We start from the raw sequence: 15,837 nt of genomic DNA on the forward strand, positions 1-15,837 counted from the left end.
CCAGACAACTGCAGCTCCTGCGATTTCAGATTATCGTTCAGATTAATATTTCGGTTTCCTAATTTATGTATCGGAGCCCAGGCGATTTATCAGTAGGATGATATCGATCGGCCGACTTGAGCATCTCAAAGACGTATCGGTATCTGTGTTTACGTTTAGAGATGTAGACACTTTCATTTTGACAGAATAAACAATGCATTGATAATTTAATGAGGAAAATATTTGGTTGTATTTTTTTTGTTTTTTACGACAGCGTATTGCTGCCAAGGCAAACAAATCAAAAGTTATAATGTGATGAGTTTATTGTTATAGCATGAAACTTCATACCTTACTTTCACGTTATTTCCTTTCACAAAATAACGGGAAATAAAGAACATCGTTCAGACTGGACGTGAATCTAAAGTTAACACTCCTGTTCTAAAACTTAAACCTGAAACAGACAAGACGCGGAGCAGCTGCGTATGAAAACATTTATTAAGGGCGAAGAAGAGATCACAGGTATTAACTATTACAGTTGAAAAACAAGATGACCTCCGCTGTTCCATCAGCATTCTTGTGTATTTGTTTCCGACATCACAACGGAGAGAATTGATCATTCATACAATTTAAAATACAAAGTTATGTCGATAAATAAAATAAAAACGTTAAACCTAAAAAATTCCTACACCTTTTTTTTCCTTTTTACAATTTTTGGCAAAGTGCTATATTATTCCAGTAAACTAAACGGAAAGAAGAAAAGAAAAATAAGCAAATGTGTCTTAACACGTGGTGGAAAATAAAAATAAAAATGCCACAAAATATTCTTCACACTTGTTTTTTAAATAAACAACAGGAGAAAGGAGGATTTGCTACATCATGTCTGGTTGGTTGAGTCGGTATAAAAGCTGCACACGGGCGGCGAGCGCGAACGGGCGGCGTGCCGAGTGATGATGCATAGTTGGTTTCTGACGTCTGCTCGTGTGTTTTAACCGATTTTGTTTCAAAAAGAAAAAAAAGAGGCGAGTTCAAGTTCTTCATTGATGCATTGTCATTTACAACAGTACGACCTGGAAGGCACATGTTCATGTTCCACAAAGTTCAAGGCATTGAACAAAAAACAAAACATTTACAAATCCCTGTTAGATTGACGACAGAGAGACGAGAAGAAACGAAACGACGACGAGAAGAAACAAAAAAAGCAAAAAACGTGAAAGTCTCCCGACGGATCCGTCGTCGTCGTCTTCTCGTCTTATCCCTTGTGTCCTTCAACGTTTGTCCTTTTTCAAAAAAACACAAAAAAATCACATCGTCTGTGACGGCGGAACGCTCAAGAGCAGAGGGACACCAGAGAAAGATTATTTACACAAACGTTTAGTTTTCTTATTAATGCTACCGTCCGATCAGCTCCACACGCGCACACACACACACACACACACACACACACACGCCGGAACATCACAACTGAGAGAAGTCGTTTGTTCTGAAACTTGAGACTGTTTGTTTTTGTCAGGTCGGAACCAAAAGAATTTTCCTGAAACATTCTGAGAAAACGTGAAAGTTGGAGAGAAGTCGCTCATTTTCGAGATCGTTCAAGAGAACAAACGATTATTTTTAAATGAATCCTTTCTCAACAATTTTGATTTTCTAAGTTTCAACGTGAGCCTAAAAGTAATGAATAAAATTTGAATATATTCATGGAAGGTACCAACCTTTTCAAGACTTGTATATGTCTGTTGCATATACAAAATAAAAGGTCACGAGAAGAATCAGGAGAAGTCGTGATTATGACATAAAGTCAAATGATCTTGAATCAGTTTACCAAAATTCAGATGTAATGTTCTGAGTCTGTGTCTCAGTATCTTTGAGTCATCATGTGTATTTAATTTTTTTTTATCATTCCTGACGTTTTTTTCCCCCTCTCTCTCTCGCGCACGTTCTCTCGCTCCACGTTCACAGGCTGATTAGGAACAAATAAAAACATAACGCAACATCAATATTATCCACTAGTGAAAGGTTAAAAGGTCACTGCTACTTTTTTTTGGTTTGAATATTTTTAACAGTTTCAGAAAAAGACATAACTAAGTTAACGTGGAAAAAATGTAACAATTAAAAAAGCGTAAAGTACAATTCTAAAATCATGTTATAGGTACACAAAAATATATATATATATATATATATATATATATATATATATAATATTTAAACAGAAAAAAAAGTTTCTCTCCGTCTTGATCCGACAGTTTGTTTTCTCAGACCAGGACGAAGTTGATTATTCCTCACAAACGTTCCCGCGAACGGGAAAAAAGCCGGGAAAGTGTGAGAGCGCATGAAGAATCATCAGCCCGTCAAGTAAATCTGCATTTTCCTAAAAGTGTGAAGGTGATTGGTTGTGACCCTGAGAAGTGGACTGCAGATTCATTTAAGACCCAAAACATAATAATAATAATTAAAAGAAAAATCATCTTTTTCCCCATTTTCTTTTTTTTCTTCTCTCTACAACTCTACAACCGTGCAACACGCCGACCAAACATTCCTAAAACCACAGACGTATATAAACCAACTTCATACTGATATGTCATTTTTTTCTTTTCAAAAAATATTTTGGAAGTTTTTTTTTAAATACTTTTTTTTTTTTTTTTTTTACATTTCTATTCATGTCAAAGCTAAACCGTTAAAACAAGGCGTTTAGTGATATACAACCCAGTAAATTATTTTTTCCTTTTTTGTCAAAAAGATATTGTGAAAAGTACTGAATTTCAAAGTCAGAGGCAGGTTCGGGTCGGGTCGGGTCGACAAGGTGATGTCACTGCAGGATTCGCACCGAGACGGTGAATCAGTGATCCTCTGAATATTAAAGAAACATCCCCTCAAAGCCTTAAACACACCGTTCGATTCCTTCAGGATCATTTGTGTTTTCATTTCAGCGGGCAAAAATTATTTTACACGGCAACAGGCTTCATGGGCCGTTAAAGAAATCATGAGGTTCTTTTTTTCAGAGACACGTCTACGCAACGGTTATCAAAACTAAATTACAAAAAAACAAATACACTGAATGTTCTAAAATTACTAGAATTATTATTTTAGAAAAAACTGTTTTTGCTTTGGCAGGTGCAGCCCCTCGTCAGCAGGGGGAGCTGCAGACCCGCGTCCGGCGTCCTTGGCACTCGAGACAATCACAAATGGAAGAAACACAGAAATAAAAAACAATAAAAAAGTTTCACAGAAACGTCTGTGAACGCAGCGCGTTGACCCGTTGTCGGTCGACCTCCCGTATTCAAACAATAATCATATCTATAGCTCTAGAGTCTAGAGTGTGTGAGATCCTGCCAAACTCCCGAAACGCTGGACACTACATTTCCCACAATGCAACTAGTTTAATGGCCCTGTTCAGCAGGCCAATGTCCCTCCTGCACAGAAACGGACGACGACGACAACGAGGAGGAGGAGGAGGAGGAGGGGGACGACAACCTGCTGAGCGTCGACGTTCTTTGAGGGGACTTTCCCTGTAAAAGTCGCAGTGACTCTCGCACTGGCAACTTTTTTTGGGCCGCAACTAACAACAACACTCCGGATTAAATGGCAACGCTGCTGCTGCTGCACTGTACTGTACATGTGTTCAAGTGATGTAGGATGTGTAATGTCTCGTGTTGCCTGCTAAGTTGCCCGGAAAGTTGCCAGAATGAACCCTCCGGCCACACAATGAACCTGCCGCTGAGTAAAGTGACCTACAGCATCGAGTCTACATGTTAGGTTGTTCACGAAGAACAAGAAGAAGAAGACGAAGAAGGAGACGAGGAGGACGTCGCCGTGACAATGCACGTCGCCGTGATTGGACACAAAGAAGAGGGAGGGGGAGGGGCCGGGGACTTTTTCTATTCACCACGTTCCTTCTGCTCAGCATCGACATGAAGGAGGATGGACGGATGAAGAGGAGGATGAGGAGGAGGACACGAGACACTTGGCTGCACCTTCACGAGCTGATCCAATAAAAGGATTCAGCAGCCTTTTTCACCGTCCAATCAGATTTCAGAACAGATGCTGATGATGTCGGATTTGTTGCTGGTGTTGATTTTTGTTTGTGGGTGAAGATCGATGCCCAAACTGCTGAAAGACTTAAGGTGGATGATGAAGATGATGATGGTGAAGATGAAGGTGGCCGTGGCCTCAGAAGTTCAGGTGTCTCTGTCCGGGCTGGTGCAGGTGCACGGCGCTGGCCTTCGGCGGGCGCAGCCGGTTGAGGCGTCGCAGCGCGTTGCGGGACAACGGCTGGAGGCGCTGGCCGGCGTTGCCCGTCCGCTGCGGCAGCAGGAGCCCAGCGCGGGCGGAGAGCGCCGCGGCGTAGCAGGCGGAGTGGAGGCCGGAGCGACGCTGGGCCATCGCCACCTCTGGCCTGCGGGGGGCGACACAAACGGGAGCGAGACGCAGATAAACAGAGGATTCACAACAATCATTTATTTTACCATCTTGAGCAAAAGTGACAGACGATCTGCGGCTGTGAGGATGTTCTGCTACATAAACAACTGACTTTATCATCAAATCATCTCCACATTCAACAGGAATCTTCCACTTAGCCCGTAGAGGCTGCGGACAAAAAAAAAAGCTCCAGCAGGTGGCGCCATTTTGTCCCACAGCTCTGATCAAATCTGAATCTAAGTGCAACATCAAGCTGTTTTCAGACATGAACTCCAGAAAATGTCTGGAAAAAATTGGGTCACATATGACGAAGGCAGTGGGAGATTGTCTGAGACAGACGCTGGGAAACTTCCCAAACATTCAGACGGATCCTCATTCAGTCATTTTCCAGAAACTTTAACGAGGGCCCGGCCTCTCGTCTAATGCTGTCCCCGGGCTTCTACTATTCAAAATAAAAGCTTGCGTCTGGTCCGCTATGTCTTCTTTGTGATAATCATGCCAATGAATGCAATATATTCAAATATGTCCGTCTAAGATACATACAGACGGTAGACAGACTGACAAAAATTCTGTGATCGTTATTATATTGTATTCCAGCCATCTGGGAGAATATTGTTTTAAACGTAGTAACAAATACCGCTCAAGATATCCACTGTTGTTACAGTATGTTGTTTCGCATGTTAAGTTCAAAAACACCCAAAACACCAAAGTACGAAGAAGACATAGCGGACAAGACGCGAGCTTTTCTTTTGAAAAGTAGAAGCTCGGGGACATCTTGGAGTAGTTTGACATCTGCCCCCAGAAACCCAGATGGGTCGGGGCTCTACTCAACACTGTGACGATCACAACCAGTGACTCTCGGGACCAGTACCTGTGACGGGGGCCGTCCAGCGTGCGTCTCGCCTTCTCCTTCCCGCCGGCGGCCGTCGGGGCGGCGGGCACGTTGCCAGACAGGAAGTCCAGCTCCCGGTCGAGCGAGCACGGCAGGGGGTCGAGGGTCAGCCGGGGGGGGCTGCGGTGGGCGTACACTGACATGCTGGGGTGCTCGATCAGCAGGTTCTCCAGGGGGCTGGCCTCCAGGTGGACGGGCTGGCTGCAGCTGCCGGTGAAGCAGGGCGGCGGCGTGACGAACCAGCTTTCTTCCAGAGAGCAGGCGTCCAGATGCAGGAAGCTGCTCTCCTCTTCCTCCTCCTCCTCCTCCCCCTCCTCGTCTTCCTCCTCCTCAGCACCGCCGTCCAGGTCGGTGTCGGCCGTGGAGTTGAGGGAGGTGCAGGACGCGTAGCGAATTGCAGGGCTGGCGGCCGGAGAGGGGATCATCACCAGGTCGTCTTCCTCCTCCTCCTCCTCCTCCTCCTCCTCCTCGTCATGACCAGCGGTGGATCCGGACAGAACGTCACCACGCTGACCGGAGCAGGCGTCAGCTGCACACACAGGTTAATAATACAGCTTTAATAAAATGCTTCACAAATTGGTCTTCATGAACGATTCACAAAACAGCAGGCGACGTTCAAGACTGTTCAGAACACGTGGCAAAAATACACACGACACACAAGTCATCCTTTTAGAGAAGCTGTGAACTAAATAAACTAAACATATAATTATAATAAACCTGTTATTATATTAAAATAAAATTGATACACTATTCTTATAGTATTTTTCAGGGTCTAGAGGGGCACAGTCTATAAACAAAGGTAAAGTTTTAGGTTTATAAACCCAGTGTAACACGTGTGCCCAGCCAGCAGGGGGCACTGTGGCCTCTGAGTGTAAACTCTGCTGAAAAGCTACTCGACCTAGTCTCACCTGAACACAGCAGCTTCATCTGCTCAGTGTCACATGATCCGCGATAGGCCACAGCAACAACCCGCTGCACTTTTTATTAAAAACACAAACATGGCAGTGAGGAGGTCCGACACCAGCGTCTAATGACTGACAGAGACTCAGGAAGTGGAGAAGCAACACGATCCGGAGCTAAAAATAACTCACGTCTGTTTGAGTCCAGCTCTGTTTAAGGACCTGCTGTTTTCTGCTGCAGTCAAATAAGACCTGCCGCTGTTATTGGTCAGAGTCAGCAGAGGGTTGTGACCCTGAACGCAGCGGGTTGTTAAAACTGAACGCAGAGGGGTGTGGCCTCTGAACGCACCGGGTTGTTACTCCTGAACGCAACAGGTTGCTACTACTCAAGTAAGTGTTTTGATATTGAAGTCTAGAATTCACATTTGCATCTGATGCTTTACGTTTTCATGTGCTGTGCTGTAGGAGCTCAACCCCTGACCTCTGACCCTGCGTGAGTTTGGAGTTCACAGAGGGTTGAACCCTTGTTTACCCACAACAGAAGAAGAGAAGCTGCACAGTGCCGAGTCAGCGTCCAGCAGCTGATCTGCCGAGCCCCGCCCCCTTCGCCCGCAGAATGAGGAGGGTCAGGTTCCGTCTCTACAGCAGGACTGAGGCTCTCTGTGTGTGTCCTCTGTGAACCTTCGGGGCTCAGAGTGTGAGTGTGAGTGTGTGTGTGTGTGTGTGTGTGTGTGTGTGTGTGTGTGTGTGTGTGTGTGTGTGTGCGGAGATTCCGTCCACACTGTAAATAAAGATGGACGACACTTATCCACTTCCTCCCCCTGCACAAAAATTGGAAGCAAAAATATCTGTGTGGTGTCGGAAACATTTCTTTAACGTCTACTTTGATTTGGCTGCAATGACATATACTCCAGCCAGAAACACCAGGGGGCGATCATGATGAGTTGGATTCATGTCGTCCGCCTTTATTTACAGTCTGTAGTTCACGCAAACAGCTGATTTCTTCTTGGCCACGAAGGGTGATAATAACAAAAAAGCTTGCAAACATTTTGATGTAAAACTCGAACATGAATGTTTGTCAAAAATATTTGAATCTTTACGATTCAAACCATCAGACTTAAACAATAACAGAGTCTTTATGAGGACGCTATTTTTTCTTGGTCTGACGTAGGATTCACTGGTGACATTATCACGGTGACCTCAGGTGTGATGTCGGTGGCAGCTCCGTGCCCGTACATGTCCTCCAGGAGCTTTTTATACCTCCGCTGGTTCCCCGGGGGCTTTTGTTCCACGACCATAAACTGCCTCAACGTGGGCCGGACTCCGCCCCCCCCTTCTGTCTGAAATATTCACACAGCTGTGGAATCGGAGACGAGTCAAGTCGAGTCAAGACCGTCGCCGAGCCAGAACCAAACGGTGCCAAGACTCACTCATAGCCATCGGGAGGTGACGGCGGCGTCCTGTTTCTGTTTACAGTGTGTGTTACTGTGTGTGTGTTACACTGTGTCTGTTTTGACTGGGTTCTGGGGGGGGGTTGCAAGTCCAGAAACTTGGCTTAACTTTGACCTGCTGTTGAAAAGGTCTTAAAATAAATAATAATAATTGTGTCCGTTAATTTTCTCTCTCTAAACTTAACGTCTAGTTAGAATTTGCTAACTTGGAGGGGGCAGGGCTTATGACATATATTGCAGCCAGTCACCAGGCTGCGATCACGAGGATTTGGCTTCACTTTAGAGGAGCCGTCATGTCGTCCATAACTTTATAAAAAGTAATATAGCAATCCTTTCAGTGAGGTGTCATTTATTGATTTTACAAAGTAACGACTTCAGAAGCTTCATGAGACTCACCCAGGTAGTTGACCAGGATCCAGTCTTCCTCCTCCTCCTCCTCCTCTTCTTTGCCGTCTCCAGGTCGGCTGCATCGGCTCAGCTCGTCCACGTCGTCCCCGAACAGAGCGCTGGCGAATCGGTGGAACATGGCTCCGGGACGTCCTGCGGGGGCGTGAGGCTGAGGGAGGGGCTGGGGGGGGAGCACGCGGCACGCAGCGACGGCTGGGAGGCGTGGCGGGCACTTTGGTCATCAGCTGCGGGGTTGCGCGGCGGCGAGAAGGATGGCTCCGGAAAGAGGGCGATAAAGTGCATCAACAAGGTGTGGTCACGGGTCCTCCGAGGGCCGGCAGACGCAGGGCGAACATCGCTTGAAAAACCCTGGAAGGACGAGAAGCAACTGAATGAGATCGTGAACGGGATCCAGCAGGTTCCACGGAAAACAAGGTCGGAGTCACAGCAGAGTGTCTCAGAGGTTCTGTGATACCAGGCAGGTTAAACCAGGTTTAACTTCTGGGTTAAACCAGGTTTAACTTCTGGGTTAAACCAGGTTTAACTTCTGGTATTACTTCAGGTTTAACCCAAACCTAGTTTCTTCCAACGAAGCATCTTTCGCTACCGAGGTAAATCACCATGGTAACTGATGCTGAACGGCTAACCTGATCCAGAGCAGGTGAAGTTTGAGGCACGAGATCAAAAACCTGTCACGCGTCCAACTAATGACCAATCAGAACACTCGAAAACCCAGCGTCGTACTTCTACAGATTTATTTTTCAGTTTTTGAATCATCAGTTATAATCTGGGAGGCTGCTTGTTAAATGTATGAAGCAGTTAAATGTTTACAAGTGATGATTTCAGCCGCGGAGCATGTGAGACAACAACACAAAAGCTGTTTTGTTTCTATGTGCTCTGAAGAAGACGGATCTCCAGGTTTCGCGATGAATCAGCACCGTTAATTTCCTGATTCATTTCCTGTCTGGCTCGACGGAGGCGAGCAGCAGCTGCAGCAGCTCCGTCGGTTATTGATCCGCGTTTCATTCACCAGTGAATAAAGAGGTGTGCTGTGTTCAGAGGACGGACGCTCGCAGCTGACTGCTGCTCTGAATATCTGAGTACAGTCTCTCACTCACTCAAAGTGTTGGATGGAATAAGAAGCAGCTGGTGAACGACGACGCGGAGGGAGGGAGGCGTCGCTCAGCTCTGTAGTCGCGGACTAAAGTCAAGTCTGGATCGAGCACGACGCCGACTGCAAACTCAGGGCTAAAAACCCCACAGACGACCTGTCGACATTCAACAATAACAATTTTATTGTGATATTTTCCTCTAAAACAAAGAGGCCAAAGTTAAAAAATGAGTTAAAATACAGTAGTTGTACGAGGTGGACCCGACCTCCGTGCGAGTCTCCATGTTTGCTACGTCGTGTTGAATACAGTTGTTGCACAAAACGGTCCAGAATACATTGAATTTTCAGACACTACCGGAAACCGGAAATGGAATCAGCGGTGCGCCATCATAAAGTGTCCCCTGTCGGGTGCTCAGTTGGTTGCGGTTTGCAACTTTACAACCAGAAGGCACCAGAAAATTACAAAAGATTACACACGAGGGCTTTAAACAATCACAGGCGAAGCAGGGAATGTTCTCTATGGAAATACAACAGCAGATTGATCGATTGGTAATCGACTACTAAATGAATCCCCAACCATTTGTATAATTGATTAATCGGTTCAAGTAGTTTATTTGAAAAAATAAAGTCAAAAAAAGACTAAAATTCATGTCGGGTTTTGGGAAACACGATATGATCAATGAAGTGTCTATCAATAGATGTACGTGTCAATGTCTTGGTAGACGAACAGCAGAGTGGAATAATTAAAAATCATAGACTGCATATTAAAGATGGACGTTGTCACCGGGTCCGGAGAGTGAAGCCACTACGAAAGCAGGATTTGGGGGTTTTATCGAGAAAACTTAATGTTAAAACTCTGAGTTATCAAAGCCCAGGCACCGGTCCACCTCTCGACCAATCAGATCTCTGGAAAAAAAACAGCGACATCATTCTACTGGATCCGGCCTGGGACAAAAGAGTAACCTGACACAACAATGAAGCTCGACATCGAACTGCCCACTTTCAGAACGACTCCGGTTCCGGAAGGTTTTAAGTCTGGATTCAAGACAATAAACCACGCCATCAAATCGTCACAATGAAACATTTGATTCCGAGAATTCTACTATTTAAAATGTATTTCAAACTCGCTGCCTCTAATCACCACCAGGGGGCCGACGTGAACGTTTCACCTGAACATCAAAACCGGCAGATGGCGTCAACTCGAACAAACCCAGTGTCCGATTTTTCCCTTGCGGCACCTGAACGCGCACTCGGTTCAGAATCGAACGCAACCACACAGCAGACCTCGACTGAGATGCGTTCAAAACCTCCTGCTCGGCTCGTTTTTCTCAGTGTTCATGTTCATTTCACGTACACTATTTACATTTTCTTTTTTTAATTTCAAGTATTTAAAAAAAATCCAAAAACGATGTTAGATGTTAGAACAAAAGCTGAGCGCCGCCCCTCGGTCAACACGGAGCAGCTGCGACGGAGACTGACAGAAAACAGAAAGAGCTTATAACCGACTGTCTCTCACTGCACCTGTTCACCCCCCCCTCTCCATCAAACACACACACTTCATATGTAAATACTGAATATTAATCTATTGTAATCACCATGATAACAAGCGAGCGGCTTGTCACATCACACGCTCATTATGTATTCATCCGAGTGTAAAGACACAGTCTGTAGGCCGCAGGATTAAACACACACACACACACACACACACGGGGATGTTAGGGAGGATAAAAACAGTACAATTCAAAGTGTACGTCACATTAATCATAACCATAAACCAGACACTGTGTTGATTGTCAGTAATTGCTACTGTCAGTCGGTTATGGTTATGTAAGCAAGTGTCACAGTCTATAAAAAGGATCAGAAGATGATGCCAACTGCAGTTTCCTGCTGTAATCCCAGATTATTGTTGCTTCACTCTCAGAATCTGTTCGGATTAATCGATTGTTTGGATTGCTGGAAACGTTTGTCTGAGCAACGAGCCAAAAACTGCAACGGCGTTTACAAGCGAACAACAACAAGCTAAACCAATCCCCGGTAAGGAAAAGCCCGAAATAGAGATCAATCTGTATTTTTAACCGATAAAAGGGCCAAATGTCAAAATGGATCTATGCTAATTTTCTTCCCGGTGGACCGATCGACGAATCGGCTCACTCCCTTCGGCACCAATGTGCGGTACTAAAGAGGCACCAACACCGAACCACCCGGCCCGGTGACGGTCGGCGGTGTAACTCGACACCACCAGCCGGGGCAGGACCGCGGATGAGCCTCCCTCCATCCCCCATAACTTTTTATTTATGTTTCTTTATTTAAAAAAGAATTTGCCTGAATAAACGAGGCAGGCTGCTTCGGCTCCGGTTCGAGGAAACGAGACGAAGAGTAACGGACCGGAAGCAGCGACAGAACCAGGGAGACGTGAAGCTTTAAGCTAGCAGCAGTTAGCCGAGTTGTTTATGTAATGTTTTTGGTTTTTTAACGCATCGTTGAGGTTTTGAAAAGGCGTCACACACACGAACACACACAGGACCGGTCAGGGACTCCGTCTGTTGCGCTGAGTCCCCGGTGTCTGCGTCGGGGAGACCTCGGGGAGACCTCGGGGAGAACCGGGAGGCGGCGGCGGAGAAAACAAAGAGCTCACCTGCTGCAGGGCGACATGTAGACGGATCCGTCAGACCGAGGTAGACGCGGTTCTTCTCGACAAAAAAATACAAAATTATAATAATATAAAAACTTGAGGTTTCTTCTCGGAAGAAATAAAATTTGTATATTTATGTACAAGTATATATATATATATATATAAACAGGGACTGTTCATCGGGAGTCGCAGCTTCTCTTCCCCCGTCAGTCCGTTTCCTCCTCGTCCCCCGACTGCTCCTTCTTTTGTTGTTGTTGTGGAGCTCCAACAGCTGATCGCAGTGACGTCGCAAGGGACAGCTTATCCAGAAGGGGGGCGGCCCCCGAGAGACGCTCGGCCAATGAACGGGCGCGGTGCAAGCTGTCACCATCCCACGTGACCCCGCCCTCTGAGCCGTTAAAGGCCGAAGAGCTGCGGGTCTGCAAGCAACAAGAGGGGGCACAACAAAAATTACAGAAACAGGACGTCCTGTTTTTTGCGCACGCAGCTGTAATAATGTCATAAAACAAAGAAGAAGAAGAAAAGTCAACTTTAATCACTGTTCACGAGCAGTTGTGATGAAACAAGTGTCTGCTGTCGATAAAGATGGTGGCTGCTGCAGTATACGGTCATAAGCCCCGCCCCCTCCATGTTAGCAGATGGGACATGTAGAAGTTAAAGCTACAGTGTGTAATATTTAGAAGAACTAATTCACAGAAATTGAATATATTGTCTATAGCTGTGTGTTCATATATGTATAATCAACTGTGAATGAGTTAAATATAGTTCCATGAGGTGGACCCGACCTCCGTGTGAGTCTCCATGTTTGCTAAGTCGTGTTGAATACAGTTTTTGCACAAAACGCTCCAGAATACGTCGCAGAATTTGCGTTGAATTTTCAGACGCTGCTGAAAAACCGGAAATGGAATCAGCGGTGCGCCGCAATAGAGGGTCCCCTGTCGGTCGCTCAGTTGGTTGCTGTTTTTGCAACTTTACCAATGGATGCCGCCAGAAAATGAGAAAGATTACACACTGGGGCTTTAAATAAATATTTCCACAGACGGTTTCTGTCATGTGAGGAGGTCGTTCTTATCACACTGATGTTTGTTCACGTGTTCAATTTTCTGATCATTTTGCTTTTCATTGGTTATTTGATGATTTAAAGACGTCATGATTGTTGGAGCGGTGTATGGGCGAGACCTCGATACGGCATCGTCCCGGCAGGAAAAGTTCCCGGAAAATGTCCGGAATAACATTCACTCCTCCGGACAATTCCAGGAAAATGTCAGAACTTCTGTGCACGTCTGAAAGCAGCTTTATGGTTTTAAGTGTGAGAAACCTTGAAAACAAACAACAACAGTGTGTGTGCGCGTGTGTGTGCGCGTGCGTGCGTGCTTGTGTTTGAGGGAAAAGAACCCTGGTCCTAAAAAACAGGAAATGAAGATCACATAGTGCTGAAGGTAAAAGTGGCTGGATTTTATTATGAGGTCTGGTTTGTTAAAACAACCTTCCTGATGGGATCCACCAGAGCTCCTAGCTCAACCCCTATAGGAAACCCTGCCCTCACTCTTCCTCCCACCCAGTCAATAATCCGCAGGAAAAGACATAAACTCCAGACGAAAACAATCTCCAGGAAAAAAAATGGAGGTTGTTCTCGTGTTACGTCACGTTCAGCTCCACTGCATCTGGACAAACAAATGTTATCTCCAAAGTTGTTCAAGGGTGATGAATACGTATATGATTTATGTATACGTTGTTGATCCATTGTTGTTGTTATTTTGGAAAAATTGCAAACATTTATTTAAAAATAAAAAGCATTTTGCTGAAAAATCAGCAAAATGCATGGATGGAACGAGGGAGGTTTTGTATGAAAAGGATTTGGATTATGTATCAAGGCATAAGGTGCCAATTAATCGCCAAAAAACCCAATTAATCAATCAACTAGAACAGTGGAGCTGAGAGCTCTAGTGACAGTCTACTCATAAAAAAAACATTTAAATCCAGAAAATCCATATTTTTATTAAAATCTTTCTAGTAGATCTCAGTAAAGCTGCAACAGTTAAACGACTAATTGATTAGCAATTGACTACTAAATTAGTCGCCGTTTAAATTAATCGTCATTTTTCACCATTTCATGGACCAAACAACTAATCGATTAATCGAGAAAATAATCAACAGATTAATGGATAATGAAAATCATCGTTAGTTGCAGCCCCAGATCTCAGTCCAATAAATATATTTTGACTTGGTGAAAATGTCATATATAAAAATTTGTCAAAGTTAAACCACAAAGCATGGAGGTTTTCTCTTTTACTTCTTTTAAGTTTTTAGGTAAAAAAAAATGTTTTACACTTAAAAGATAATTTTAATTTTATTCTGAGAAAACTAAAGATGTTAAATTCATTTAAATCACATATCAGTGAAAACACTAACTTGTGTTGGACGTTCATTGTGTTTGTATTAAGCAAAACACACACACACACACGCCTCAAATCCATGTGGAAAAACACACACGGGAGAAGAATCAGGACACGGGGGGCGACACGTTACCCTAAATATTTCCACTCCTGAATAACAAGGTCAATACCTGCGGCTGTTCCCATAATCACACCACTGATAAGACATCCCGGGCGGGTTACATCACCGCCGCTCTCTAACCCGCGGCCTGAAGCCTCAGCTGGACTTTAACCATCCTCCTGCACACAAGGAGGGAACCGGGTCATCGAACTGATCCACAGAGATACAAAAAGATATAAGAGATGAAATTCTATACGAGTGCAGAAAATATACAAAACATTTCCAGAGCAGAGATCTGAGCTCTGGATGGAGCCAGGGGTCAAAACACCTCGTTTCATTTTGTCGACATATTAAAGCAAACATTTTTTTTACACAGGGGATTAGGGATATTTGTTTTTATTACTTCAGAAATCAGTAAAAAGAGTCAAAAGCCATAAAAAAAAAAGGTTTTTATTAGTAAAATGTTTGATGATACGTGAACAAACCTCTCAGTAAAAAACCCTTCAGGATTAAAACTGGAGAATTTGGTGAAACTGAAGAGGAAATTTCTGGAAACAAAAATAATTTTGAATGATGTGTATTGTGAAACATTTTTCCATACTCTTTCTTTTTTCCATACTTCCTTTCCAGACCTTGAAATTACAAAAATCGAATTCCATTCTTTTCCATACTGCGTAGGTGTGTTTGTTATGTGTGTTTGTGTGTGTTTGTGTGTGTGTCATGAACAAAACGTCCTGTTACACATCATATCATAAACGTCACAACAACAGTCGCCTTCGCTCTGCTGCCGACTTACACAACGTGGCTCATGTTTACAGTGTGTGTGTGTGTGTGTGTGTGTGTGTGTGTGTGTGTGTCACAGTAACGTTCAGTGTGTCGCTGACGGGGTCGACGACCTCGTGCTGTTGTCACCGAAGACGTGGTTGTGTAACGTACGTGACACAGATTCGCCTGCCTGGCGAAACCAAACCACACACCTGCCGAGTGTGTGAATTGTCCGTTCTGGGCTCCTGTAGAAACACAGCGGCCTCCGCCTCAATCCGACACACTGCTCCTTTAAATCTCCTGTCGGGGCCCTGTTGACTGTTGCCGTGGCGACGAGTTATGTCAGTCGGTTCGTACCGTCGTCGTAAGCATTCGGCGAGGGAATGTGGGCCACGGCGTTAACACACTGACACACACACATACACCTGACCTTTGACCTCTGTGCTGTCTGAATCTTTAGGAAAAAAAACACGTTTACGACGGGTTTTTATCAATATGTATAAATCATTACTGAGGATTTTGGCTCTGAATCTCTAGTTCATCAGAAACATCCCAAGAGGAGACGTTGGACAGGTGAAAACTTTTGTTCAGAAATTACAATGCAACGTGCAGAGGCAACGATATCTTATATCAATAATTATAATATCAATCAGTCATATTTTTATCAAGCTGTGACCTCATCTGTTCCTAACCATCGACGGATGAGGAGAAACTAACTTTAAATGGGAAATAAAAGTGGTCGACTTCAACTTTTCTTGCAAGTGTACGACCTTATAACTTTTTTGAATTATTATTCAGGCTCCATTATTTTT

The 15,837-nt window shown here is 44.5% G+C and overlaps 1 protein-coding gene across 2 annotated transcripts; it reads right to left on the reverse strand.

Annotated features, from left to right (window-relative positions):
* Positions 1-456: 456 nt before the first annotated feature.
* On the reverse strand, positions 457-12,198 carry tp53inp1 (tumor protein p53 inducible nuclear protein 1). 2 transcript variants are annotated; one of them, XM_035607613.2, is made up of 4 exons: positions 11,768-12,198; positions 8,031-8,390; positions 5,264-5,813; positions 457-4,369 (listed from the first exon to the last, which is right to left on the reverse strand). In XM_035607613.2, exons 2-4 carry the CDS (start codon positions 8,158-8,160, stop codon positions 4,144-4,146), a joined length of 906 nt encoding a protein of 301 aa, XP_035463506.1. In that variant the 5' UTR covers positions 8,161-8,390; positions 11,768-12,198; the 3' UTR covers positions 457-4,143. The 2 variants fall into 2 exon arrangements, with proteins under 2 accessions (XP_035463506.1, XP_035463507.1); XM_035607614.2 differs by lacking the exon at positions 11,768-12,198 and adding an exon at positions 9,140-9,284.
* Between the last annotated feature and the right edge of the window lie 3,639 nt (positions 12,199-15,837).

Source organism: Scophthalmus maximus, chromosome 10, assembly GCF_022379125.1.
Source record: "Scophthalmus maximus strain ysfricsl-2021 chromosome 10, ASM2237912v1, whole genome shotgun sequence".
Classification (NCBI taxonomy): domain Eukaryota; kingdom Metazoa; phylum Chordata; class Actinopteri; order Pleuronectiformes; family Scophthalmidae; genus Scophthalmus; species Scophthalmus maximus.

Excerpts from the sequence above, each read along its gene's own strand:
- tp53inp1 (XM_035607613.2), bottom strand. The coding sequence starts at position 8,160 with ATGTTCCACCGATTCGCCAGCGCTCTGTTCGGGGACGACGTGGACGAG. Across the intron at positions 5,814-8,030 it reads GATCCTGGTCAACTACCTGG|CTGACGCCTGCTCCGGTCAG; the intron begins GTGAGTCTCATG and ends CTGTGTGTGCAG. Across the intron at positions 4,370-5,263 it reads CTGGACGGCCCCCGTCACAG|GCCAGAGGTGGCGATGGCCC; the intron begins GTACTGGTCCCG and ends CGCCCCCCGCAG.